Here is a 26444-nt window from a genome sequence, read left to right as displayed (position 1 = left end):
AGCCGTCAAGTGTATTTTTGTGGGTTATTCGTCCACCCAAAAGGGTTATAAGTGTTACCACCCACCTACCAAAAAATTCTGTCTCTATTGATGTCACTTTTGAAGAAAAAACACCATATTTCACTCAACCTTATCTTCAGGGGGAGTCCTTGTCATTCATTGAAGATATGGATAGAGATTTGCTCCTGCTTGGTCTACCTACAGTTTCTCAACACCCAAACTCAGCATCTATGCCAGTTCAATCCGTATCTGCACCTATCGAACCACCTCAAACCAAACCAACTTCTTCACCCATTCATACCAGACCCATGACAGAGAATGATGAACTTTGTGATTCTATGAGATTGCAGGTATATTCAAGAAGAAGAGACCAGGATCCTAATCTTATGCAGGTTCAAGATTCAACTCCTAATCCTGAGAATGAGGTAAATACAATTCCAGAAATTTCTTTTGAATTAGCATCTGACCAAGATCTTCCTATTGCCCTTAGGAAAGGCACAAGAGAATGCACTAAACATCCCTTATATCCCTTAGCAAATTTTATGTCCTTTAAAAAATTCTCACCATCACATAGGAGTTTCCTAGTTAGTCTAAACACCATTCATATTCCTAATACTTTATCTGAGGCATTATCTGATGAGAAATGGAAAGACGCTATGAGAGAAGAGATGTAGGCTCTAGATAAGAATCAAACATGGGAAATTGTTGACCTACCACCAGGAAAGAAACCTGTGGGTTGCAAGTGGGTTTTCACAGTAAAGTACAAGTCAGATGGCTCTCTAGAAAGATACAAGGCAAGACTCGTGGCAAAGGGATATACACAAACCTATGGTGTTGACTATCAAGAGACATTCGCTCCAGTGACTAAGATGAATACGGTAAGAATTTTGTTGTCACTAGCAGCTAACTTCGACTGGTACTTGGAGCAATTTGATGTAAAGAATGCTTTTCTTCACGGTAATTTAGAGGAGGAGATATACATGGACATTCCTCCGGGCTTCAAAGGAAATCCAAAAGGAAATAAAGTATGCAGGTTGAAGAAAGCACTATATGGTCTCAAGCAATCACCTAGGGCGTGGTTTGGAATATTTACTAAAATTATGCTTGCCATCGGATACAAACAAAGTCAGGGAGATCATACACTCTTTATAAAGCATTCGGATGCTGGGGGAGTCACGGCTCTTCTGGTATATGTCGATGACATATTTGTGATAGGAAATGATGAAAAGGAGAAGGAAGCCTTGAGAAGATACCTAGTCAGAGAATTCGAAATAAAAGAACTTGGGAGATTGAAGTATTTTCTAGGGATTGAAGTAGCTCATTCCAGAGAAGGCATCTTTATCTCACAACAGAAATATGTAACATATCTTTTAAGAGAGACAGAAAAGTTAGCATGCAAACCATCCTCCACACCAATTTAGCCAAATCACAAATTGGGAGAAGCAAATGAAGATCCAACCGTGAATAGGGAAATGTACCAAAGATTAGGAGGAAAACTTATATATCTTGCCCACACAAGGCCAGACATAGCATATGCCGTGAGCGTGGTTAGCCAATTTATGCACAACCCAAAAGAGGTTCACCTACAGGCGGTCTATAGGATACTACATTACCTAAAGGCTAATCCTGGCAAAGGAATCTTGTTTAAAAGAAATACTAGATTAGCCCTAGAGGCATACACCAATGCAGATTATGCAGGCTCTCCCATGGATAGGCGGTCCACTACAGGTTATTGTACGTTCCTTAGAGGAAATCTTGTGACATGGAGGAGTAAGAAGTAGAATGTGGTAGCTAGATCAAGTGCAGAGGCAGAATTCAGGGCAATGGCTCAGGGAGTATGTAAATTATTATGGCTCAAGATAATTTTGGAAGACCTAAAGATTAGATGGGAAGGTCCAATGAGATTATTTTGTGATAACAAGTCAGGTATTAACATTGCTCCCAATCCCGTCCAACATGACAGGACAAAGCACACTGAGATAGATAGGCATTTCATAAAGGAAAAGTTGGATAGCAGATTAATTTGCACTCCATACGTCTCAACGAATGGTCAACTGGCAGATGTGCTAACAAAAGGGCTTTGCAGTGTGGCATTCCAAGGACTTATCTCCAAGCTGGGAATGAAAGATGCATATTCACCAGCTTGAGGGGGAGTGTTGGAAAGTAGAAGATTGACTCTCTGATTGATTCTCCATAATTTTAGGTCCATCAATTTAGGAAACATACATAAGTTAGTTTCCTAGAATCATGGGATATTAATCGGAGAATCCCACTGATATAGAAATTAGTTTTTTAGGAAAAGTTAGTTTCCTATTTTATCACCCTGTAAGTTAGCTCTGTAATTCTATATAAAGCTGTGTATATGCTCCTTCCAAGACAATACAATCAATTCATTTTTTCTCTCAAATTCTCACAGGGCCCTTGAGCTTATTGTCGTCCAATAGTTTGACGAATTGTCTGTTTGCCATTTCTGATAAAAGGCAAAGCAAATATTAGTCCACAACCTGATTTGATTCATGTTATCTACATAGATATGGCTTTTAATCTATGTTCCATTTTCATTTATTCATCTTTGAGATTTCCCTCCTATCTCAGTGGCGGAGACTGTGAGATGTCTCTAGAAATGTGGGAAACCACAAAGAGTGCATGGAGCCAAATGTTTCAGTTGCATAACCCCACCACCTTCTATGAAGGATCACATCCACTCATCTCATGAGCTTTCCCTTTGGCCTCTGTCAAACAAGGTTCATTGCCATTTTAGGTTAAACCTTTCTGTACAGTGAGTGCTTACCCATCATATTCGTGAACGCCAAGGTACCGTGAGAGAGTCTTCCATTTTAGGATAGGCCCCTCTCACATCGGTCTATGACGCCCCTATCATCTTATGAAACAATCCAATAGATCCAGCATCAAATGGATAGCCCAATTTTATGGTGCATTTCCTCATTACTGAAGAACCCATCTTCATGCTAATGGTGGAAGGCCTTTAGAGAGTTCATCATGTGAATCTCCCTATCACATGCACTCACATTTCAGTGGAGGGAACGAAATATTACGCCCTAGTTGTATTTAGGTCAAACCAAAGTGGCTCCCACTGACTTTCTCAAAGCCAGATTTATATGGGCCCTAAACGGCTAGGGTTCCGCACGGTTTCTCTTGGGGAAGAAGCTGATGTGGGCCCCACCAAACGAGGAGATCATCCAATGATCTTATGGACACCATGGCAATGATGTGCATTCAGCCATGGTGTGAGAAAGAGCCACTATCGAATTAATCATGGGCCAAGTACTTATGGTCAATGTACGTAGCACATCACACATCAATACATCACATGCATGAAACAAATTGATCCAATCAATTAAAAAATTTGTAAAACCCTTATTTAATTAGATTAAATCAGTATTAGCCCAATAGAGCCCATAATGTTATCATATAACATTATCTAGGTACATGGGGTGTAATGCAAAAGGCAGTTCGGCCCATGTAGCTAAATCAGGGCTGATTTAGTTTTATCATATTAAAATTGGGTTTTATAGAGGTGGGCCAAATTAAAACTTGAAATGGGCCATCAACCCTCTAGCCTAAATCGAATTTGGGTTAGAAAAACCAACCCCATCGAACCAACAATTCAGTCCAACCAGTTTGGACCAAATCTGGTGTAAATCGGCCCAAGTTTTGGTGTCTAGTTCAAGATTTAATTCAAGAATAATGATCTGAAAATAATTTAATTCAAGATAATCAAATTATCAAGAAACTAAAATCAAAGGGCTGCACTGTGATTTTCTTGGATATCCTGCAAACCTGCAAAGAACAGTTAATCGCAGATTGCAGAATTGATATCTGCAAAATCGCAGATCACTGAACTTTCTTCTCCTCTATTGCACACTCCAACAAATTGTCTAAAAAAAATTATTTACAAACCAAATTGAATAGATATGAAATCGCAGGGTGTGCCATTCTTGGCACCATAAAGATTCGATCTCCATCACATGTGCAGCCCAAATATTCAAGAAACATTCACAGAACAATTCTATAAATATGACAAAATAATGAAAATTTATATTCCAGATCATTCGCCCATAATCTGGGAACCAATTCCCAGAAAAAACGCTAACTGCGCAAATCGGGTACAACGCCTTCTGCCCATTTGCGTAGATTCAGATCCGATCCAATTTGGTTCAAGACTTGAACCTGGCTCTGATACCACTGAAGGGGATGGGAGATCCATCATATGGATGGCCCAACCCTATAGGAAGGTTGGGCGAAATTTCAAAAAATTTCCTTACTCCCATTCGGGAATCCTATTCCCAATTTAGAAAACTGCATTTTCAAGGTTTGTTCTTGTAACCAAACTGGACCAAATCTGAAACCAAGATTAGGGAGGGATATACCTGATACGGAATCCACGCAAAAAAGCTCCTCCCAATATAGGTGTTCACGCCCAAAGAGTGTACCAAATCCTCCCTCCATTAAAGATGACATAGCTTAGGATGAGGCAGGATTAGCAGGTAGTTCTTCACCAAGAACTTGTGATTCTTCAGCAAGAATCGAGTGGGACAATGAGCACAACTTCTAAATTGTTTCTTCTGGCAAGAAACAATATCAAGATCGAATCTTGATCAAATCCAAGAATTGGATATCGAACAGGGTAGGGCGGCAAGAGTAGGAAGAAAAAGAGTTGAAGGCAAGATCAATCTAACTGAGTTGTCTTCTCTCTGTATTGAGTGAGTGTGTTTTCAAGGTCCGCTCTGATCCAAATCTCTATTTGTATCTGGACTCTTTAAGTGATTAGGATAATCCCTTATCTTATCTATAGATAAAGATCCACCTTCTTAATCAAATTAGGAGTTCCTTGAACCAAATCTTTATTTGGATCTGGACTCTTTAAGTGATAAGGATAATCCCTTATCCTTATCCGCTAATCCAAATCTCAGATCTGCCCCTATTTAATTAGTCTAATTAAACTAGTTCGAAATGGGCTTTTAGGCCCATTAAGCTTTCAGGCTCACTTCCTCTTTAATGCTGGCTAGCTTGGCTCTCTTTGTATAGCGTGGGACCCTATCATTGATCTACACATCAGCCATATGGGTTCAGCCTAGCCTCTATTACAAGGCCTGGCCGAATTCATTGTTGAAAACAGTGAACCTCCGAGTCCATCACTATGGGCTCTTAATGCGCCCAACATTTACACTAAATGGTCCTTGGGTCCAGCCATCTTATGAAGGCCCAAGGACTGTGGGCAGATGCAAGATTAGCCCATTAGGTATAACCCTCAGTGGTCTTACACTTAACCTCTCAACTCATAATGATCAAACACTACCCGACAAGAGAGGACCTCTCCCTCGGCTGCAAGGTGCAATGTTGCACTCTCTACTCACATGGATCCCGGGAATTAACCTTTTGCAAACATTTTGAAACCATAATATATATATGTATATCTCTATATAAATATTGTTTGCAAAAACATATTTTAACAATTGAAATCAACTGCCGGCAATTTAGGTTTCCATCACAGAGAGTGCATCCCCGATCTTTCACTTTGTCCGACAAAGGGGTGATCCTGTCACTATGATCACCCACTTAGATGAATTCTCGGACTGTCCCAACATACCCTGGTTTTTACCCCCTCTAAGGATTTCACTGATTGGCATATCAAAGACAGTCCAATCCGACACCTAGTGCAGTATCATAATCGAGTCTAGGGGTTAGGTGTAACATTCCAGTTTTGCCCATCTATCTCCAAGGTCCAGAGCAATACTGGAATTTTGGTCCGATTCAGGGTTTCAAGAAAACCCACACTGCATGTACCTCAGGTCTCTCCCTAGCAGCTGAGACAAGCCACCCCAACCAACTTGGTGGTACATTAGTGTCAGCCTTGGCAGGATAAATCTCCCCAGATCTATCCAATGGTTGTGAAGATTCTAAACTAACACGAGTCTCATATGTGTCCAGTTTAAGGGTATTACACAGAAACACACCATAATAACACGAATCAAATATGTAATTTATTCATTTACAATAAATGTCATAATGTACATCATGCTGATTGGAGCTAAGGGCATAAACCGTCTAACAGAAGGTTCACATTTACTAGATACTACTATATGAAGTCCTTTAGATATGCTTCCTATTATACTTGGTTCCATCTACTTTATCATAATGTTTGTTTTTTTCCCATGTTTTATTAGGCTACTCCAGATATGGCTGTCACTCTTCTTGAAATTGCAAGAATTTTTGCTACTAAAGTTCCAGGAAAGATTGATGCTGATGTTCTGCAGCTGCTATGGAAAGTAGGTTTGGGTATACCAAATCTTGGATTATGTTTTTCATTTTATGTTTAGATTTTGTGCTCAAATTTGTTGTCCTTTCTGATTGTGCTATAACCATGAGCTCATACTTGCCCAATATTTTCATTTTTCAAGCTGGAGAATGTTTGTCTCCCAAAGTTTAATAGGTATTGTAATTCATAATGTCTTATGAAAGTCTAAGTGGGGTGGTTTAAGAAGCTACATTTCATAACTCGAGGGGCTATCCCTTTTATAAAGTATAAACTATAATTTTGTTTCATCTTTTTAGATATGAAATTTTGTTTTCTATTGTCACATTCATTACTAGTGATGCAACAATATTTAGGACCTCTAAAGGAATTGAGAGCCTTATGAACTGAATTTGAAGCCATCTTTCTGGAGACCTACAGGTCAGCAAATATTCTGGCTGATGCTATGGCCAGATACTGGGTATCTTGTAAGAGGGAGCTGACTATGAGGCAAGGGGAGAGGGTATGCACCACCCTCACTAAAAGAACGCATGGTGTTTGATGTAGCGGGGGGGGGGGGGGGGGGGGGGGGTGATTGGGATGCTTGGCACATTGTTGCTCTTGTAAATACTAAATATGCCTAATTCTTTTTTCATCTGACAACATTTCAATCATGTAATTACACACTTAGGGGTAGACCTAGCAATTCGGTTGAGTGGGTCGGGCTCGGGTTGGGTCAAGACACTTCGGGTTGATTTCGGGTTGGGTTGAATTTCGGGCTGGGTTATCAAATGCTAGACCCTAACCCTAAATGTTTGGGTTAGGGTTGACCCGTGGGTTAATTCGGGTCATCCCAAAAAATAACTGATTTAAAAAAATAAAGAAAAACTACATGAAAATTTCCAAAATTAAAGGAATTAACCTTAAAATTCCAAATATAAAATAAAAAAAACTTGAACATTTAACAATTTATAGAGTAAACAATAAAGAATAAAGACTAAATAGAAAAAATTAAAGACTGGAATAAATAGTCCCAATTAGACTTGACAATCGGGTCAGCAGGTTGACCCATGACACAACCCAACCCAACCCAGTTTTTTCCGGGTTGGGTCGGCTCGGGTCATTCTCACATTCAGGTAGCTAAATATGAGACCCTAATTCTGTTTTTTCAGGTTGGGTTGGGTTGGGTCAACTTTTTGCCAGGTCTACTTAGGGGCCATTTGATTATGGCTGAGGTCGCTGAACTGAATGACTTAAACTTTCTCTCAGTGAAACTATTAAAGTAGGTTGAGCTCCCTAATGCCTGAGTGGCATGTTGGATTGATTACCATATCCTTAAATATTTTATTGTATAACTACTTTATCCACTCAAAGATAAAGCAATAAATCATTCAGTTCAGCCACTTCAATCATTATCAAATGGCCCCTTAGATTGTTGCTGGTGATAGCATGTCTAGTTGCTGCATGAATACCTCTCAGCTTGTTTTTCTCCCCACCAAAGAAAAGGGGAAAGGTACTGTGGAGGTGTACATGGGCAGCAATCTTGTGGGGTGTGTGGGAAGAAAGGAATGATCTTCTTTTCAATGAGAAGGAAGGACCTATTGAAGAACTGATTGACAACATCTCTATTAAAGTAGTGCATTGGGTTAAGACTCTAGATATCTTCTCTGATTTCACAATGGATGACATCCTTGGATAGTAAAACCTGTGGATAATTGGGCTTCTCCACCTTTGAGACACCCAAAACTTAACTTTGATGGTTGCAGCCTGGGTAATCCTAGGCCTTCAGGCATAGGTGGAGCAATCTGGGATGAAAATGATAATATTTTAGAACTCTTCTCAGGCCCTTTGGGAGTAGGAAACTCAATCCTGGCAGAGACTTGGGCAGCACTCACAGATCTGAGGCTAGCCTCCTTATTTAGGTTCTCCCTTATTGATGTACTTAAACCTCTTTATCTAATTAATAAATTATTTGCTGTTACTCATAAAAAAACCATTGTGTTTATGTATTGTAAAATTATTACCATTTTAGAAGGGGAAATACAAGATATTTTTGGAAGTAAAAGAAAACTGTGGAATATTGTTAATATGTCATCATGGTTTGCAATGTTGATGATATTTGGCGATATATCCCTGAGCTTTCCCCATTTGCTAGGTGGTGATACAAAATCTTCCAAGAATGTTTTTCTTCCCAAATATCCTCGATATTTTGCTGATATGTTGACAATATTTCAGATTTCATTGATAAACTATATATTTAAAACTTAAAATTTTAGAATATTATTGAAAAGTTTTCAATATTTCATTAGAGCCATCATAATTTTTTTTTTAAATGTTTTCCTGAAAGAACTAGCAGAGAATTGGTGATTAGATAATTGGCTTACTACTTTGATATGATTCACTATAATTCCTAAGAAAAAGAAATGTGCATATAATTACAAAAGAGTATTCTCAATCTAATCAAAACATATAATAAAAAATAAATGTAAAAGTTAAAGTGAAAATAATTGATGGAGATAATAAGTTGGAGACTAAAGTCTAGATGTAAATGACTAAAGGAGGGAGATGGGAATACCAAATTCTTTCATACCTTGGCAAATGGAATAAAGAGGAAGAGCACTATGGAGAGGCTGCAAAATGGAATGGAGAAATTCTTACAAGGGAGGAAGAGATAGCAAGAGCATTTTAGGATCATTTTAAAACCATTTGTGACAGCCTAGACAGAATGAGAGAGGACATTTTTTATTTTTAGTGGCAAACAGGGAGTAAAGAACTAATGTAAGAATTAGAGAGAAATTTTGAGGTCCAAGAAGTAAAAGATGTTGTTTTCTCAATGGAAAGATCTAAAGCCTCGAGTCCAGATGGCTTCACAATGGCCTTTTACCAAGATTGCTGGGAAATCATAGGTGGTGACTTGATGGAGGTGTTCTTATAATTCTTTGAGAGAGGTAAGATTAATTTGAGTGCGAATGCTACCATTTTAGCTTTGATTCCCAAAATGGTGGATGCAAGTCACGTAAATGATTTTAAACCCATTAGTCTGGTTGCTTGCATGTATAATATCACTTTTTCTTCAAAATACATGTGTATTAAGGCAATAAATACATTAAAGAGGCACAAATAAATGCAAACAAAGAGATGGATTAATGGTAACAAGACAATACACATAAATAAGAGGTCTTGGGTTCAAGCCTTGTTATTAACATTTTGAAGTTTCTGTTCATGTTATGACCGAGGCAGTTTCATAGAACTGAGATCGGTTCACTGGTTTTCTGGTTAAATTGGCCATGATCTGGTTTTGGCGATTTTTCATGAATTATGATTTTCAAGGTATAATAGAATCAGCCAAAGGGCCGATCACAGTTTAACCGGTTTGATTGGCTGGTCTAGTTTGATTTTCTAAACAATGGTAAATCCCAGTAGAAGGATAGGATTACTGCATACAGAGAGTATCAAGCAAGAAAGAAAACAATTAGAGAGCAACCTGCTCTGATACCATGTCAGTTCCAGCCAAGAAGGTGAGAGAACAAGAGTGAGATACAAATTGGAGGGGTGTCTTTAGTATCACAATCCCAGAAAGAAAAATCTTCAACATAGGATACAAAGAAAGATCTTCAACAAGAATGAATAAAATACATTAGTGTACAAAAATTAGTATACAAAGAAAGATAAAATTACAATTTTAACCCCCATCTTCTCTACGAAAATAGGATATAGCTGTTGTTTTAGTGGTTCAGATAAGTCCTGTTCAAAGAGAAGAAGAAGAAGAAGAAGAAGAAGAAGAAGAAGAAGAAGGAAGGAAGAAAACTGTCGAACTAGAGAGTCTTAACCCTCCTAGTCGACCATAATCTCTATTATATTAAAATAAGGTACAAAATCAAATATACCCCTACTTAAGAATGGGACAAGAAAAATAGAAAACAAAACAGAATTGCCACATCACTACACTACTTAAACTATAATGAAAAGACTAAGTTACCCTTACTCGACCAACTCTAACACCCCCTCAAGCTGGAGAATATATGTCATATAATCCCAACTTGTTACATATATAGTTCACTCTCCCTGAACTCAAACCTTTTGTGAACAAGTCTTCCCATTGATCACCTGAACTCACGTGTTCTGTGCTTATCTCTCCAGTAAGGGCTTTCTCCCTCACAAAATGGCAATCAACCTCTATGTGTTTTGTCCTTTCATTGAAAACTGGATTAGATGAGATGTGAATTGCAGCTTGGTTGTCACAGTACAATTTCATAGGTTTGCTCATTGAGAATCCAACTTCTTGCAGAAGATTTTTCAGCCATACTAATTCACAAGTGGTGTGTGCCATGGCCTTGTGTTCAGCTTCAGCACTACTTGCCACAACAGTTTGCTTCTTACTCTTCCACGTCACCAGATTTCCTCCAAGAAATGTGCAATAACCTATAGTGGATCTCCTGTCAGACACCGAGCCTGCCCAATCTACATCTGTATACCCAACTATCTCAAGTCTTCCCCATGGTTTGTACAACAACCCGCGACCTAGAGCTCCCTTCAAGTACCGTACAATTCTAAGAACTACATCCCAATGAGGTACTCGAGGGTTTTAATTTGGCTCACCACACTAACAACAAAGGAGATGTCTGGTCTAGTAATGGTTAGGTGGCTCATCTTCCCCACTAACCGTCTATATCTTCTAGGATCATCAAACATTTCACATGAATCATTGCTCAACTTAGCATTTGGTTCTATGGGTGTTTCAGTTGGTTTTGCACCTAACAATCCCGTTTCTTCCAATAGATCAAGAACATATTTTCTTTAGCATAAATTTATACCTTGTTTCAACCTGGCGACTTCTATACCCAAGAAGTACTTCAACTTCCCAAGATCTTTTGTTTGGAAATGTCCTTGCAGAAAGGCCTTTAGTCTATCAATCCCTAATCTGCCATTACCAGTTATGACTATATCATGCACATAAACCACTAATAGAATCTTCCCAGCTTCAGAATCATAGCTAAACATTGAGTGGTCAACCTGGCATTGTTTCATTCCAAAATTTTTCACCACTTCACTAAACTTCCCAAATCAAGCACGAGGAGACTGTTTTAACCCATAAATTGCCTTCTTGAGCCTACACACGTTACCATCCTCTCCCTGAGCAACAAACCCTGGTGGTTGCTCCATATAGACCTCTTCCAAAAGGTCACCATGGAGGAAGATATTTTTAATCTCAAGCTCATACATAACTGCCAAGGAAATCAAGACGCAAACTGAACCGATCTTAGCCACAAGGGAGAAGGTTTCCATATAATCCACCCCATATAACTGAGAATAACCTTTAGCAACCAATCGGGCTTTCAACCATTCCACACTGCCATCTGGTAAATATTTAACAGTATACACCCATTTACAACCTACAACATGCTTACCAGGAGGAAGAGTGGTGAGCTCCCATGTGTGATTGTGTTGAAGAGCAGAGAGTTCCTCCTCCACTGCTTGATGCCACCCCGGTGAAGTAAGAGCCTCCTGGACATCCCTGGGTATAAATATAGAGGACAACAAAGAAACAAACTGGGTACAACTACATTTACCTTTTTGTAATGCAATGGGAAGATCAAGTTCAAAAGAGGTAGGCAACTTTGGAACAGGAGCAACTACAGGATCCACAGACGAGGTAGAAATCGAAGGAGGTGCTGGTGTTTGTTGATGAGTATACACGTGCCAGATCGGTGGAGGAGGTGAAGGGTTAGACATAACAGGAACAACCGGAATGGGATCACCAACTGGAAAAGGAAGAGGGACGAAAAAAATGTGACATCAGGGCAGACAAATGATTTATGAGTGGTAGGATTGTAACACTTATACCCTTCTGGGCCCAAGAATAGCCAAGAAAGATACACTTAATAGAGCGTGCATCTAGCTTGTCTAAACCAGGGCCCAGATTATGAACAAAGCACACACACCCAAAGACCCAGGGAGTTAATGGAAAGGGAGACAAAGTGGGAAACAAAATAGAAAAGAGAGATCGACCATGAATGGAGGGCATCCGATTAATGAGAAAACAAGCCGTAAGCATTGTGTCACTCCAAAAACGTTTAGGAATGCTCATATGATGAAGGATAGATCGAGCAGTCTCAAGAAGATGACAGTTCTTTCGTTCAGCCACCCCATTTTATTGAAGGGTGGATGCACACGATGTCTGGTGAATGATGCCATGTTGTTCCAAATATTGTTGAAAGGAAGTAAGAAAGTATTTGTGACCATTATCAGAACGAAGAACTTTTATTGGGACACCAAAGTGTGTACGTATTTCAGCATGGAATTTTTGAAAAATAGAAAACAATTCACTCCTTTCTTTCATTAAATAAATCCATGTGTATGAACTAAAGCAAAATGACTCAACATACGACTATCAACCCTAGAACTGAAGGAAACCCGATGGTGTTTCCCTTACTGACGCTACCCACACTGCAAAGAAGACAAATGACTCAAAGAAGGAACTAGTAGCTTGAGAGCCTTGAGAGATGGATGTCCTAGCCAATAATGCCATTGAAGAGGAGTCAAGGAAGTTTGAAGTGCAACTAAAGATCCACCACTGTCAAGATAGTACAATCCTGGCTTCATGCCCTCCACCAATCTTCTTCCCCGTCTTGAGATCCTGAGAAACACAAAATGAAGGGTAAAATGTGATAGAGCAATTAAGGGCCTTAGTTAATTTAGTAACAGACATTAGGTTGAATGGAAATTTAGGCACATATAGAACAGATGGTAAAGAAAGCGAAGCAGTGTCAACATTACCAACACCACAAATGGAGGAAGAAGAACCATTGGCCAGGGTAACAGTTTGTGATGTGGAAGTTTTAGAAAGGGAAGAAAACACACCTAGAGTCCTGGTCATGTGATTACAGGCTCCAAAATTGATAAGCCAATGAGAAGGTTTGGATGCCAGACAGGCCATACCTGAGTGTGCAAGAGTAGCAGTGTTATGTTGTGAAGTGGCCTGAAGGAAGCTCTCATACTCATCTCGTGCTACACTCATCATCCCCTTTCCCAGAAGCAAATGTAGATGTGGAAGGTGTTTGATTTGTCTGTTGGTTATCACTCACATCACCACCACCAACAATTGCATGATTAGCCCATGTAGAGGGTGGGCCATGTTGATCATAACAGAAATTAATCTTATGTCTATCTTTGCCACAATGTGTACACTTTCTAGTAGTGTGCCCTCTTCCTCTACCACGGCCTCTCCCTGAGTCACGACCTCCACTAGTTCCACCACCATGACCAAACATGGGACTACCACGGCCTTCTCAAAATGTATGTCCTCCCCCTCTATTGCCACATCCACCTCCTCTCGCTACAACAAGCACAGATCTGTTAGATGTTGTGGTACTCTTTGTGGGTCCCAAGGAAATCCTACGAAGCCGAGCAAAGACCTCGTGTAGGAAGAGTAGTGTAATCTGAAGTGCTATACTCGAAGTAGCAAGGAAGAAAAGAGAATGACAGAAAAGAAGAGAATGTCGAACTGTACTAGCCAGTTGACTAGTTCTTTATTTATAGATGAATATAGTACAAGGTACAAGAAATTACTGGGATGCCCCTGATTAGTGATGGGACACCCAGATGACTTAAACATTAAACAGGATTAGGCCCATTAACACAAGCCCAGTTACAAGATAAGTTAAACATAAGAATGGGCTAATAAGAACTCTTATCAGCCGAACATAACTCTAATATTCTAACAAGTAGAACCTCCCAATATTTGTGCTCTAACTGGTTATATTCTGATTTCAGCCCCACTAAGAACCTGATTACATCAAGTTGCTCCCTTTGTTGTTGCTGAATTTTAACATTTGAAGTTAGGGGATGATAGACATTGAGTTCATTTCTGAGGTTTCTCATACTAGCATAATACTCTTCAAAGGTTTGATTTCCTTGCTGCAAATTAAAATACTCCTAATAGAACTGATACACTGTCGTAGTATTATCCTGTCCTGAATAGAGCTTTTTGGCATGTTCTCATATTTCCTTGGATGTATCTAAGAACATAAAGTTTACACTTATCTTGGGTTCCATATTGTTCCATAGCCATGTCATGATTTGGACATCCTCTTGTTCCCAATCATCAAACCTTGGAGAGTCAACTGATGGTTTATCCTCCTTCACATGTTTCACCTTCCTCTTGGCCTTGAGAAAAACCTCCACCGATTTGGCCCATGGCACATAATTTTCAGCATTAAGTTTAATTGATGTCATCTGCACACCTAAATAGTCTGAGGGGATCACCACATTAGATTTCTGATCACCACCACCATTTCCAGTTGCTGCCATTATGTTCTCAATACACTAGATTTCTCCTACTTCTGAATTATCAACCAACAAAAAGGATTTCTGCTATTCAATCAACACTGCTGCAATCTGCACATCACCTTATGGCATTTTCTTAAGCAGCCACCATAAAAAAAACACTAACATATACCACCATTCAGACACATTCAGCCATCTCCTTCATAAAAAAACTGATTTCTCACACCACTACTGTTAACCACACTATTTCTCACATCACCATTCAAATACAAAGAAAGAAAAAACCCCTCTTGAAACTGCTCAGTAGAGGGTCTGTAACACAACAAACACCACCACACAACCACTAGGGCTGTCACTCATGGTGACAGCAATCTGAGAACTACTCACCTAGGGCTGCCGCACCTTCCTAACACCTGTAATGGGGATTGCGGCAGTCCTGGATCACCAAAAAAGGGTTGCTGCATCTTTCGACCTGTGTAACTGAGATCGTGCCTCAGAGAAAAGGAGAAAAGAAGAAGAGAAGAGATTGCAGGTCCAGGAACTTGAGATTGCAGCCTTCCTCTCTTTTATTTAGGGCTCTGATACCATGTTTTAATGGTACAGATAAGTCATGTTCAAAGAGAAAGAGAAAGAAGAAGAAGGAAGAAAGTTGTCGAACTAGAGAGTCTTAACCCTCCTAGTTGACCATAATCTCTATTATATTCAAAAAAGGGTACAAAGTCAAATATACCCCTACTTAAGTATGGGACAAGAAAAATAAAAAACAAAACAGAATTGCCACATCACTACACTACTTAAACTATAATGAAAAGACTAAGTTACCCTTACTCGACCAACTCTAACAGCTGTTAATAGAGTGGAGTTGCAATATCTATTTATTAAAATTGCAGGATACTAAAACCTAACTAACATTTACATAATACAGTGTTCCATTAGCAATAATTAAAATAACATTAGAAATCATATTTAACTAATAACCAATCCTTTAACATTATTTTGACAGCCAGAATTAAATCTTGAAAAGAATGCATAATTAAGTGTCATTTATTAGAACAACTTCTGAATAAGTCTAAGATCTCCAAAACAGATCTTCAACATTACATTCTTTACTGAGATCAAAGGAAGGTGGTTGTCTTAATTTTTTTTTAATGAACAATAAACAACTCAAAAATCAGATTAATTTTGGAGTGTGCATTTTAAGGCTCTTTTGACATGATTCGCTGATGCCAAATAGGTAAGGCAGTGACTTAGCTAGGCTAGGAAAAAGGGTTGCACTGCGATAGGCTAGCTTTTTGCAGGTTTATACTAGGGCTTAGACTATGGTGCACTCTGTTGCAATCCTGGCTGAGCAAGTCAATCTCCTAGGTGTCTCATGGCTGATGATTTAACTGCACTTTTTTAATCTTTAAGGTGACTTTTCCTTTCTGATATTTTTAATTAATTTATTTTTTTTACATAAATGATCAACTTGGAAGTTGCTTATACTATTGTCACTAAGAGAACACATGGAATTAACTTTTATACCTGGACTACCTTTTGATAATGATGCAATATTTGTAACCTGTTGATGATAGTGTAGCATGTATTAATTTTTGGTTCACATGAATCTCATCCATGTACCTTTCCAGACATGCCTTGTTGGGGCTGGGCCAGGTGGCAAGCATACAGCTTTGGAAGCAGTCACAATAGTTCTTGATTTGCCACCACCGCAGCCTGGTTCAATGTCAGGACTTACTTCCGTAGATGGTGTATCTGCATCTGATCCAAAATCAGCTCTGGCATTACAGAGATTAGTGCAAGCAGCGGTAAGTGTAATATTTTTCTTTATGATTTAGTTAATTGAATCTCTAGCATCTTGTATATGATGTTGAAACAACTTTGGCTATATCTGTGACATTATATTCTCCAAGAGGCAATGCAATTATTATTATTATCGTTATTTTCATTTTCAGTTTTGATCTTTGATTGATCACATGTGTAGGTATGGTTCCTTGGAGAAAATGCAAATTATGCTGCATCTGAATATGCTTGGGAATCTGCAACCCCTCCTGGTACTGCATTAATGATGTTAGATGCAGACAAAATGGTGGCTGCTGCTAGTTCTCGGAATCCCACCTTAGCAGGTGCATTAACTCGGCTCCAGAGGTGTGCTTTTAGTGGGAGCTGGGAGGTATCTATTTCAGTAAAACCCTTTTACATCTCTTTTTGAAAAGAAATACCAGAACAAAACCCTCTCTAGTTTTTCTTCACTAAACTCAACTCAACTAAGCTTTTCCCCAACTATAGGGGGTCAGCTACATGAATCCGTTTCCACTATTCCACTCTGTTTAGTTCAGTTGTAAACCAGAACAGCAACAACTTGTTATTTTTGAATTTAATCAATTAGAATTGCAAATGAACTTGCAAGGTTGTTGATTATCTACATGGTGGAAAGGTTTTATTTTGTTTTATTTTTATTGGATTAGAATTTTTCACTTTCTTTGTAGTGAATGTTATAGGTGCTGCTATGTAACAGTTTTTTCTTCTATTGTGTGGTTGGCTGCTCCAGGTTCGCATTATTGCTGCTCAAGCTTTAATAACCATGGCAATCAGGTCTGGTGAGCCTTTTAGGCTACAGATTTATGAATTCTTACATGCTTTATCATTAGGTGGAGTGCAGTCTCAATTCTCAGATATGCATCTTAGTAATGGAGAAGATCAAGGGGCTAGTGGTACTGGCCTTGGATCCTTGATAAGTCCCATGTTGAAGGTTCTTGATGAAATGTACATGGGACAAGATGACCTCATCAAGTAAGAGACATCTAACAACATTCGATGTTGGTGTTTGGTTTTACTCTCTGATGATTTGACCTTGACTAGGTTCATCATGGTTTGGCCCTGATATGTGTTTTATATGTTGAATATTTAGAGAAATACGGAATCATGATAATGCAAAAAAGGAGTGGTCAGATGAGGAGCTTAAGAAATTATATGAGACCCATGAGAAACTTCTTGATCAAGTTTCATTGTTTTGTTACGTACCAAGAGCAAAATATCTACCCTTGGGGCCAATAAGGTAATCTGTATCTTTGGCATGCATCATGTCCTTATTTGATATTACATTGTCAGCATTCATATCGTACTGGGATAAAAATGAATCATTAGGACATTTGATCAATGAATAAGGAGGCAACCTCTTAATGACAAGATGAACCAAGTTACCTTGTCAAAAATAGATGAATTCTTCACTATTCCATTCTCTTCGCCTTATTTCAGCTAAGTGTTGATTATTATGATTCAATTTTCTTGTATATTCTTTTTTTTTCTTTTTTTCTTTGCATTTTTCCTGAAAGTAGATCTTTTTAGTTTCCCAAACTTATATTTGATAACTTTACTCAGGTTTGTAACACAGAATAATTTATTTGATAACATTACTCAGGTTGTCTATTACATGTGCAATAAGATTCCTCTTCTGGACATTTTCCTACTCTCAACTGTATTACATGATTTTGGGTCCGCATTTTGAGTCCCAACTTTATTAGGGTCTAGATTAGGGATACTAGTTCTGACCTGATTAAGAACTGAACTGATTAGGTAAATACATATGCATAATAGCACATGATAAATATACTTCTCAACATTTCATACATGGCTCTCATGGTTTACCTTTAATAATTTCATATATGGTATAAAATTGTCATTTTATAAGGGATAAGATATTTTGAGAAGAGAGAACAAGACAATTAGCAGTATAATTGTCAAATTACCAAGCTAAAGGCTTGTTACTTATAATCGGGTCAGACCAGAAAAGCCTGATTAATCATAGGGTTGTTTCTGGGTCTATTGCTTATAGACCCCTAAGGGTCTAGGTCTAGGTATTTGCTCTTGACTTAAGACAAGGTTCAAAGTATCGGCATCATGTATCATAAGGGAAGCTTGGATATGGATATAAATACAGATACACATGGATATGATGGAAAGATATGGATCCACATGGATACATTAGGGAAATTCTTACAAATCTCAAAAATACATCAATAAAACTAAATCTAAGGTCATGAATAAGGTAACTGTTAAGATGTGCCGAATAGGGGTAGTTTAGTCTTCTTCTGTTTATTAAGTAACTTGCTTATGTGGCAGTGTTATTAGAGTTACTCTGCCCCACACTTAAGTAAGGGCATTTCTGTCTTTGTAAACATTATTAGAATCTAATATAGATTAAGGGGGTCGATTAGATGGGTTAACCATCAGATTTTCGACATACCCTTCTTCTCTTCTTCTCTTCTTCTTCTTCTTCTTCTTCTTCTCCTCTTCCTGTTCGGACTACTGTAGCAGCAGTCGAAACATGGTATCAGAGCCATGCTCCTGACCTACGTCAGTTGCTAAAGCACCTCAGCATTGTTCGTGACTCTTCACCTTCGTTTCTGGTCAGTCAATACTGTAGCAGCAGTCGAAACATGGTATCAGAGCCATGCTCCTGACCTACGTCAGTTGGTAAAGCACCTCAGCATTGTTCGTGACTCTTCACCTTCGTTTCTGGTCAGTCAATGGAGAGAACTGGTTCGCCCTAGGTCAGAAACATTACAGCTTGTCTCTCTGCTGCGCATAACCTTCTTCAACGAGGAAAGTGACTTCAGCAGTGAATGGTTGATTGATATTCTCAAAGGAAGGTCGGTTCTCTCTTCTTCTAGTGTTACTTATATTTCTAGGTAGAAACCCTACAAGAAGCTGTTAGTATTGATTAGAACCTAGAGAATTAGGTTCATTGTTGCCCTAGGAAGGGCTGTGTGTGCAGTAGCCGAATGGTGTAGGGCTGCTCTAAGTTGTTGAATGGTGTAGGGCTGCTGTAAGTTGTTAAGTGGTGTTAGGGCTGCTGTAAGTGGCCGAGTGGTGTAAGGTGGAATGCAGTGACCTTGCCGAACTCCTTGTGGTTGTGTAATGCCCTCTTAAGTGTGTTAAGCAAGTCTGAACTGGGTGCAGCAGATTTGACTGTGTTGTGGTGCTTGTGATGCACAATTTGTTTTGAGATTTGACTGTGTTGTGGTGCTTGTGATGCACAATTTGTTTTGAGTGGTTGTAAGAGGGCCTACTTGTGATTAGTGAATGGTAAACTGATGCTTATGTGTGACGTGTGTGAAGTCAGCAGTAGTGTGAATAAGAACAAGTGTGTGCTTCCACTGTTGTGTTTAGAGGCTGCAATAGGTGCTGAAATATCAAACTGTGAACAACATCAATCAGCTTGTAGCTGAGAAGTAAAGTTAGAGGCAACTGTGAAAGAGTACAATGGCAGCAATGGGAGATGGCTACAATGATCAGAAACCTAGTGTAGTAATTTCCTCCGACTACCTAGGGGTACAAATGACCTCAATTAAGCTAAATGGGGAGAACTATGTTCCATGGGCTAAATCAGTGGAAGTTTTTCTCAAGGCAAAGAAGAAAGTAAAGCATGTAAGAGATGAGAAGCCACCAGTTGACTCTCCAGGGTTTGATGATCGGGAACAAGAAGATGCTCAAATCGTGACTTGGCTGTGGAATAGTATGGAACCCAAAATCAATGCCAACTTCATGTTCCTTGATACGGCTAAGGATATATGGGAGCATTTTAAGAAGCTATATTTTGGACAAGATAACACAACAAGAGTATATCAGCTGTATCAGGAGTACTTTGATTTACAACAAGGAACCAAAACACTAGAAGAGTACTATGCCTGCATGAAGAATATAAGGAATGAACTCAATGTCTATCATCCCCTTACTCCAGATATTCAAGTTCAGCAACAGCAAAGGGAGCAGCTAGATGTTACAAGATTTTTAGTGGGGCTGAAGTCGGAATATGAACCAGTTAGAGCTCAAATATTGGGGGGCTCTACTCTTCCTACACTTGAGGAAGTATTCTCAAGACTTCGTAGAATTTCTTTGGGACAGACAGAGAACCCCACATAGTCTGATAGATCAACACTTGTGACAGCTAGAGGTGGTGGACATAGTACAAGAGGGGGAGGTCATGCTCCCAGAGGGGGCTGTGGCAATTCCATGATTGGCCGGAGTGGCCGTGACTCAGGGGGAGGCCGTGGCAGAGGAAAAAATAACTCTACAAGGAAGTGTACTCATTGTGGTAGGGAAGGACACACAGTGAATTTCTGTTATGACCTACATGGTCCTCCCTCTAAATGGGCTAATCATGCTGTAGCAGGCGAGGTTGTTATTAGTGACAGTAAACTGGCAGACCGAACACCTCCCACATCTACATCTACTTCTAGGAGGGAGATGGTGAGTGTTCCGCGTGATGAGTATGAACGGTTCTTTCAAACTACTTCACAGCATACCACTGCCACATATGCCCAATCAGGTATTGCTTGCATGTCATCTAAAACTCCTTCCTGGATTATTGAATCTGGAGCCTCAGATCATATGACCGGGACTCCAGGTGTGTTCTCTTCTCTTTCTGAAACCCTCACATCACAAACTGTTACACTTGCCAATGGGTCCTCATCTCCCATCTATGGTGTTGGTAAAGTTGACATTGTTTCTGTCCCCTTATCATCTGTTTTATATGTACCTAAGTTTCCATTCAATCTTATGTCTGTTAGTAAAATAACCAAAGCTCTTAACTGTTTTGTTACCTTCTTTCCTTCCACTTGTGTTTTTCAGGATCTCAAGACGGGGAAGAAGATTGGTGGGGGACATGAAGCTGGTGGATTGTATTACCTTGACGGTGGTGGATCTTCAATTGCACTTCAGACTTCTCTTACTCCTCTACAATGGCATTGCCGACTGGGACATCCATCTCTCAAGGTTCTCAAGATGTTGGTTCCATCATTGAGTCAATTGTCAGTTTTACAATGTGAGTCATGTCAGTTTGGTAAACACCGTCGTGTGTCCTTCAGTCCAAGAGTTGAGAGTCGTATGTTGAGTCATTTTTCTTTGGTTCATTCAGATGTTTGGGGTCCAATCAAAATAGAGTCTTATAATGGGTACAAGTATTTTGTCTCCTTTATTGATGATTGTTCAAGAATGGCATGGATTTACTTAATGAAAGAAAGAAGTGAATTATTTTCCATTTTTCAAAAATTCCATGCTGAAATACGCACACAATTTGGTGTTCCAATCAAAGTTCTCCGTTCAGATAATGGTCGTGAATACTTTCTTACTTCATTTCAACAGTATTTAGAACAGCATGGCATTATTCATCAGACCTCGTGTGCTTTCACCCCTCAACAAAATGGGGTGGCTGAACGGAAGAATCGCCATCTTCTTGAAATTGCTCGGTCTATGCTTCACCACATGAATGTTCCTAAACGGTTTTGGAGTGATGCTGTACTCATCGCATGTTTTCTCATTAATCGGATGCCCTCCTTTATTCTTCATGGTCGGTCCCCCTTCTCCATCTTGTTTCCCATCTCCGTTTCCATTAACTCCTCTTGTCTTTGGTTGTGTGTGCTTTGTTCATAATCTGAGTCCTAGAATAGACAAGCTAGATGCACGCTCAATTAAATGTGTCTTCCTTGGCTACTCTCGGACTCAAAAAGGGTACAAGTGTTATAATCCCATTGCCCGAAAGTGCTATGTCTGCCCTGATGTCACCTTTTTTGAGTCTGTCCCCTTCTTCTCCAGTCATGAAGCACCCTTGTCCTCACCCTTACCTCCTCTTCCTCTTCCTCTTCCTATCAGTGATTCAGTTCCAGAGGCTGTTGTTGGAGTAGACTCATCATCTCATCCAGTGCAGGTCACCACTGAACGACCACTGATCCAACAAGTGTATACACGTCGAACGACACCGACCCCTCCTCCTGCTTCTACCTCATCTGCGGATCCTCTCATGGCTCCTATTGCTGAACCTTCAGACCTTGACCTACCCATTCCCTTACGGAAAGGTAAACGTAGTTCTACACTCCATCCCATTTCCAATTTTGTTTCATTATCTCGTCTTTCTACCTCACATCGCCAGTTTGTTTCACTGTTGTCTTCTATTTCCATACCTAACAATGTTCAAGAAGCTCTTAGTTCACTTGGAAATGGGATGGAGTGTAGAACTATAAATGCCCCAAGACTCTCCTTGTTCCCTCCAGCTATAATTGCCCTCATGTGATTAATTGTTCAATTATTTCCCCCCCTTAGCTGATTGTTGGCCTTTCCTCTTCTTGGCATTAATTGGGGCTTATCAGGTTCACATGTAACTGGTTAAGTCCAATTCTTTGAATAACACTCCTAAACTTATCAAAATATGTTCTAAGTGATTGTTTCAGGTCATAGATAGACTTCCCTAGTCTACACACTATTCCTTCACTCTCAAGAACATGAATACCATGTGGTAATTGTATGTGACTTCTTCCTGAAGATTTCTATTCAAAAAGGCATTCTTGACATCTCATTAAAAAGGGAGCCAAGAATTGTAAGTACTTAAAAATTGCAGTGTCCAAATAGTTTAGCTATGGGAACAAAGGTTCCTTGATAATCTACTCTATACATTTGTGTGTAACCCTTATTTATTTATTTATTTATTTTATTGACAGATAATATAATTTCATTTCATTAATATAGATAGATATGTACAATGAGGATCCAAGAGAGGGGGTAGGCTTAGCCCCTTAATACAAATATTTCAATTGAGACCAATACAATTACCCCCTATTTACCTCTTGTTTGGCTAAAGAATTAGCAAACCCATTTGTAGCCCTTGGAACCTATTGAATTGCTAAGTCATTTCCCTTGTTAACCATTTAATCTTCGTAATAGCATCCCTATTAGTCCAAGCTGCCTTCTTCTCATCCTTTAACCAACCAACCACCACTTGGGAGTCCCCTTCATTAACCACCCTCTCCAAGTTCAATTGTTGCGTGTTTTGAACTCCATAAAGAACAACAAGCAATTCAGCTCTTGTGGAGTTCCCTATGCCAACAAGACCAAAGAATGAAACTATTGTACTCCCATCCTTATCCCTAAACACCACTCCAATCCCCAAGGGGCCTAGGTTACCAAAACGGCTCCCATCAAAGCTTAATAAAGTTGTCTTCAGGTGGTTCCCAAAGCTTTTAAGTTCTGCTTTTCCTTGTTGACAATGCTGCGACTTCCCTCCACTTCCTTCTTAAGTAATCAAATTAACAAGGTGAAAACAGGTCTATAAATTTGATCTAATGAATCACATTTGTCATAATGCATTCCACTAGAGGTGTAAAACAGGTCGTGTCGAGCCGGCACGGCATGGCCCGTGGGCAGCCCACACAAAGTGCGGGCTGTGTTGGGCCATGCCACCCTCCCCTAGGATAATGTGGGGGTCAGCTCGGCACGGCCCATGGCCCAGGCTTGTGCCTTTCGTGCTGTGTCGTAGGCCGGGCTGGCCCGTGGGCAAGCCTTGGGCCAAGTCGGGCCAAAGCTATTTATTTTAAAAAATTGACAAAAAAAACTTAAAATTTTAATTTTATATGAATTTTGATGTATACAATTACTTATATATACAATAATTAAATAAATTAGTATAGTAAAATTTAAAAAAAAAATTATTTATTTTATTAATATATTATATACTATGTATTATTATATAATTATAATTTATATAATATTATATAAATATATATAAATAATATATATGGGCTGTGTCGCAAGCCGTGCTGGGCCGGGCTGCGGTTTGGGCCATGCCAGCATGTGGGTCGTGGACGGCACGGCCCTCTTGGTCGTGTCGTGTCGGCTTGGCCCGTGGACCTAAAACCCTAGGCCCAGCATGGCCCGTACAATCGTGCCAGTCCTGGCACGGCCCACAGACCATTGTGCTAGGCCTATCGAAATTCCTGCCAAGCCGCAGGTGGCACAGCCTGATTTATGCCTCTACATTTAACGATTGCTTCCATACTTCTTTCCTTTTCCTTGAATATTCTTGCATTACTTTCTTCCCAAACTTCCCATGAAATAGCAGCTCTTGTACATCTCCACATTATTCTTCCTTTTTCCCTTGGCCAACTGAAAGTTCCGACTTCAAATAAACTGGCCAAGCTCGTAGGTAGATTCCACTTTGCTCCCAAAGAGAAGAATTATTCCCAGTTTCGCCATTTGCCTACAGGGTGCGCACCAGTTTGGAAGCAAACAAACATTTTTCTTCTTTTTTGCAACAAGTCCAAAGTATCAATATTTCCATGAAAAACCTCCCAACAAAAAGCCTCAATTTTTAGGGAAACAGGTTTACACCAAACTTCATGCACCGGGATAAAGGGAACAGGTGTAACCCTTTATAGCTAGCCTATGTTATATATTTTGATCAACCTATTTTGCACCCTATTGATTCTTTCCCTTGAGAAAGATCAGCAAACATCTAGAGGGTGTGACGCAACCTCTGTAACATTTTGAGAAATAAAAATAGTACAAACTTCCCTTACCCTTCACAATCTGCTATATGAATCACAAATTGTAGGTTTCTCTTAGAACAATAAACTCCAAAGTTGCAGTATCAAGAAAGGGGCCAACAAGCATTAGAGGTAAGATGAGAGAGAGAGAGAGCGATTTTTTTTTGGCCTGGACGGTAAATATAGGTGGAAAGCATCATCACTGAACTCCAATCCTTCACCAAATTTCAATGTAAAAAGACCAATAAAAACCCCATTATCTGTTTTTTTAGTTTTTGCTAAAATTCTGAAAAAAAAAAGGTAACATCATATAGCTTCACAAACAGCACCAAAATCTTCTAAAAGGAACCCTCTACCAGAATCTAGGGATTCATTCATTGCTTCTTGGTTGACCAACTACCTATAGTAGGTGATAAGAAGAACAAGATCCTGGGATTGCTTTGTTACCAAGTTGAGATTCTAAGGTTAAAAGAAGAAGAAAATAGAGAAAGAGGAATAGAAGAGGAGAGGAAGAGAGGTTTAGAATGAAAGACAGATCTGTTAATTCAAAGTCTGGCAGTTGCCCTGTTTCATTGTCTTCTATAAAAGTAAGGAAAAAAAGAGATGTCCACTTAAGTAGAAAATACCTTGTTTTAGTTGGGTGAGGTGGGGGTTCTAAACCTCAATCTAGGATCAATTCCTGTCTTCCAGCATTTTGACATACTAATTACAGACCATCTCTGTATAAAGGGAAGAAAAAAAGAGATATGGTTGTTAAATATTTTTCCTTTTTTCTCAATATAAATGTTATGAGATCTTTCTTTTATTTGACATTATTTTTTTTCATCTCTTCCTTGCTATTTGTTACCTTTGAGGGTTCACCTTGGAATTTCTGTTGTTTTTGTCACTAGTGATTTAATCATGCATTTATTTTAACTTTGATATATTCTCCCATCTATATCTGTTTCTAAGCCCACCTTCATTATGTTGTGAGCAGCGCAAAACTCATAGACATTTATCGCACCCAGCACATAAGTGCATCAACTGGTCTGAATGATCCAGCTGTTGCTACAGGGATTTCTGACCTTGTCTATGAGTCTAAAGCAACGCCTGCTGAGCCTGATACACTTGATGATGACCTGGTAAATGCATGGGCTGCAAGCCTAGGTGATGATAGCTTGTGGGGAAATAATGCAACAGCAATGAACAGGGTGAGAAACTTAGATGATATAGTATGTAATTTTGGATATGCTATATGTTTTGAATCTAATATTATAGATTGGACTAGATGATTTGATTAAACCTTTGATATTCTCAATAATATTATTAATCAGGCCAAGATAATTGGAGAAGGTTCTAGCTCTCATAACTTTACTCCAGACATGGCACACATGTTGAAGAGTCTTGTGTTCTTGTAACTCTGTCCATGACTTAATAACATCTCTCATGGCTATGACCTTACTTCCCTTTGACTGTACAGAGATGGTTAGGGTCCCAAATTGGCTTGCTTCCATGCATGGGAAATCTTCCAAGAGTTGCCAACTTAATATTGTTTCAGATCTCATCCTTCTTTATGTGCTTTCCATGTATCACACAGTTCAGAGGATGGA

The 26444-nt window shown here is 39.3% G+C and overlaps 1 protein-coding gene across 1 annotated transcript in view; it reads left to right on the top strand.

Annotated features, from left to right (window-relative positions):
• Positions 1-26444, top strand: part of LOC104611483 (uncharacterized) — a 126037-nt gene that overhangs the window by 87311 nt on the left and 12282 nt on the right. Inside the window, exons 15-20 of the mRNA XM_010278567.3 lie at positions 6189-6290; positions 16171-16347; positions 16524-16712; positions 17091-17332; positions 17451-17597; positions 25832-26045. Of these exons, the coding sequence (XP_010276869.1) occupies positions 6189-6290; positions 16171-16347; positions 16524-16712; positions 17091-17332; positions 17451-17597; positions 25832-26045 (1071 nt within the window). The remainder of the gene's footprint in view (positions 1-6188; positions 6291-16170; positions 16348-16523; positions 16713-17090; positions 17333-17450; positions 17598-25831; positions 26046-26444) is intronic.

Source organism: Nelumbo nucifera, chromosome 3 (genome assembly GCF_055504915.1).
Source record: "Nelumbo nucifera cultivar China Antique chromosome 3, China Antique-T2T, whole genome shotgun sequence".
NCBI classification, from domain to species: Eukaryota; Viridiplantae; Streptophyta; class Magnoliopsida; order Proteales; family Nelumbonaceae; genus Nelumbo; species Nelumbo nucifera.
Note: the sequence above shows the minus strand (reverse complement) of the source record. Positions and strands in the feature narration are given on the sequence as shown.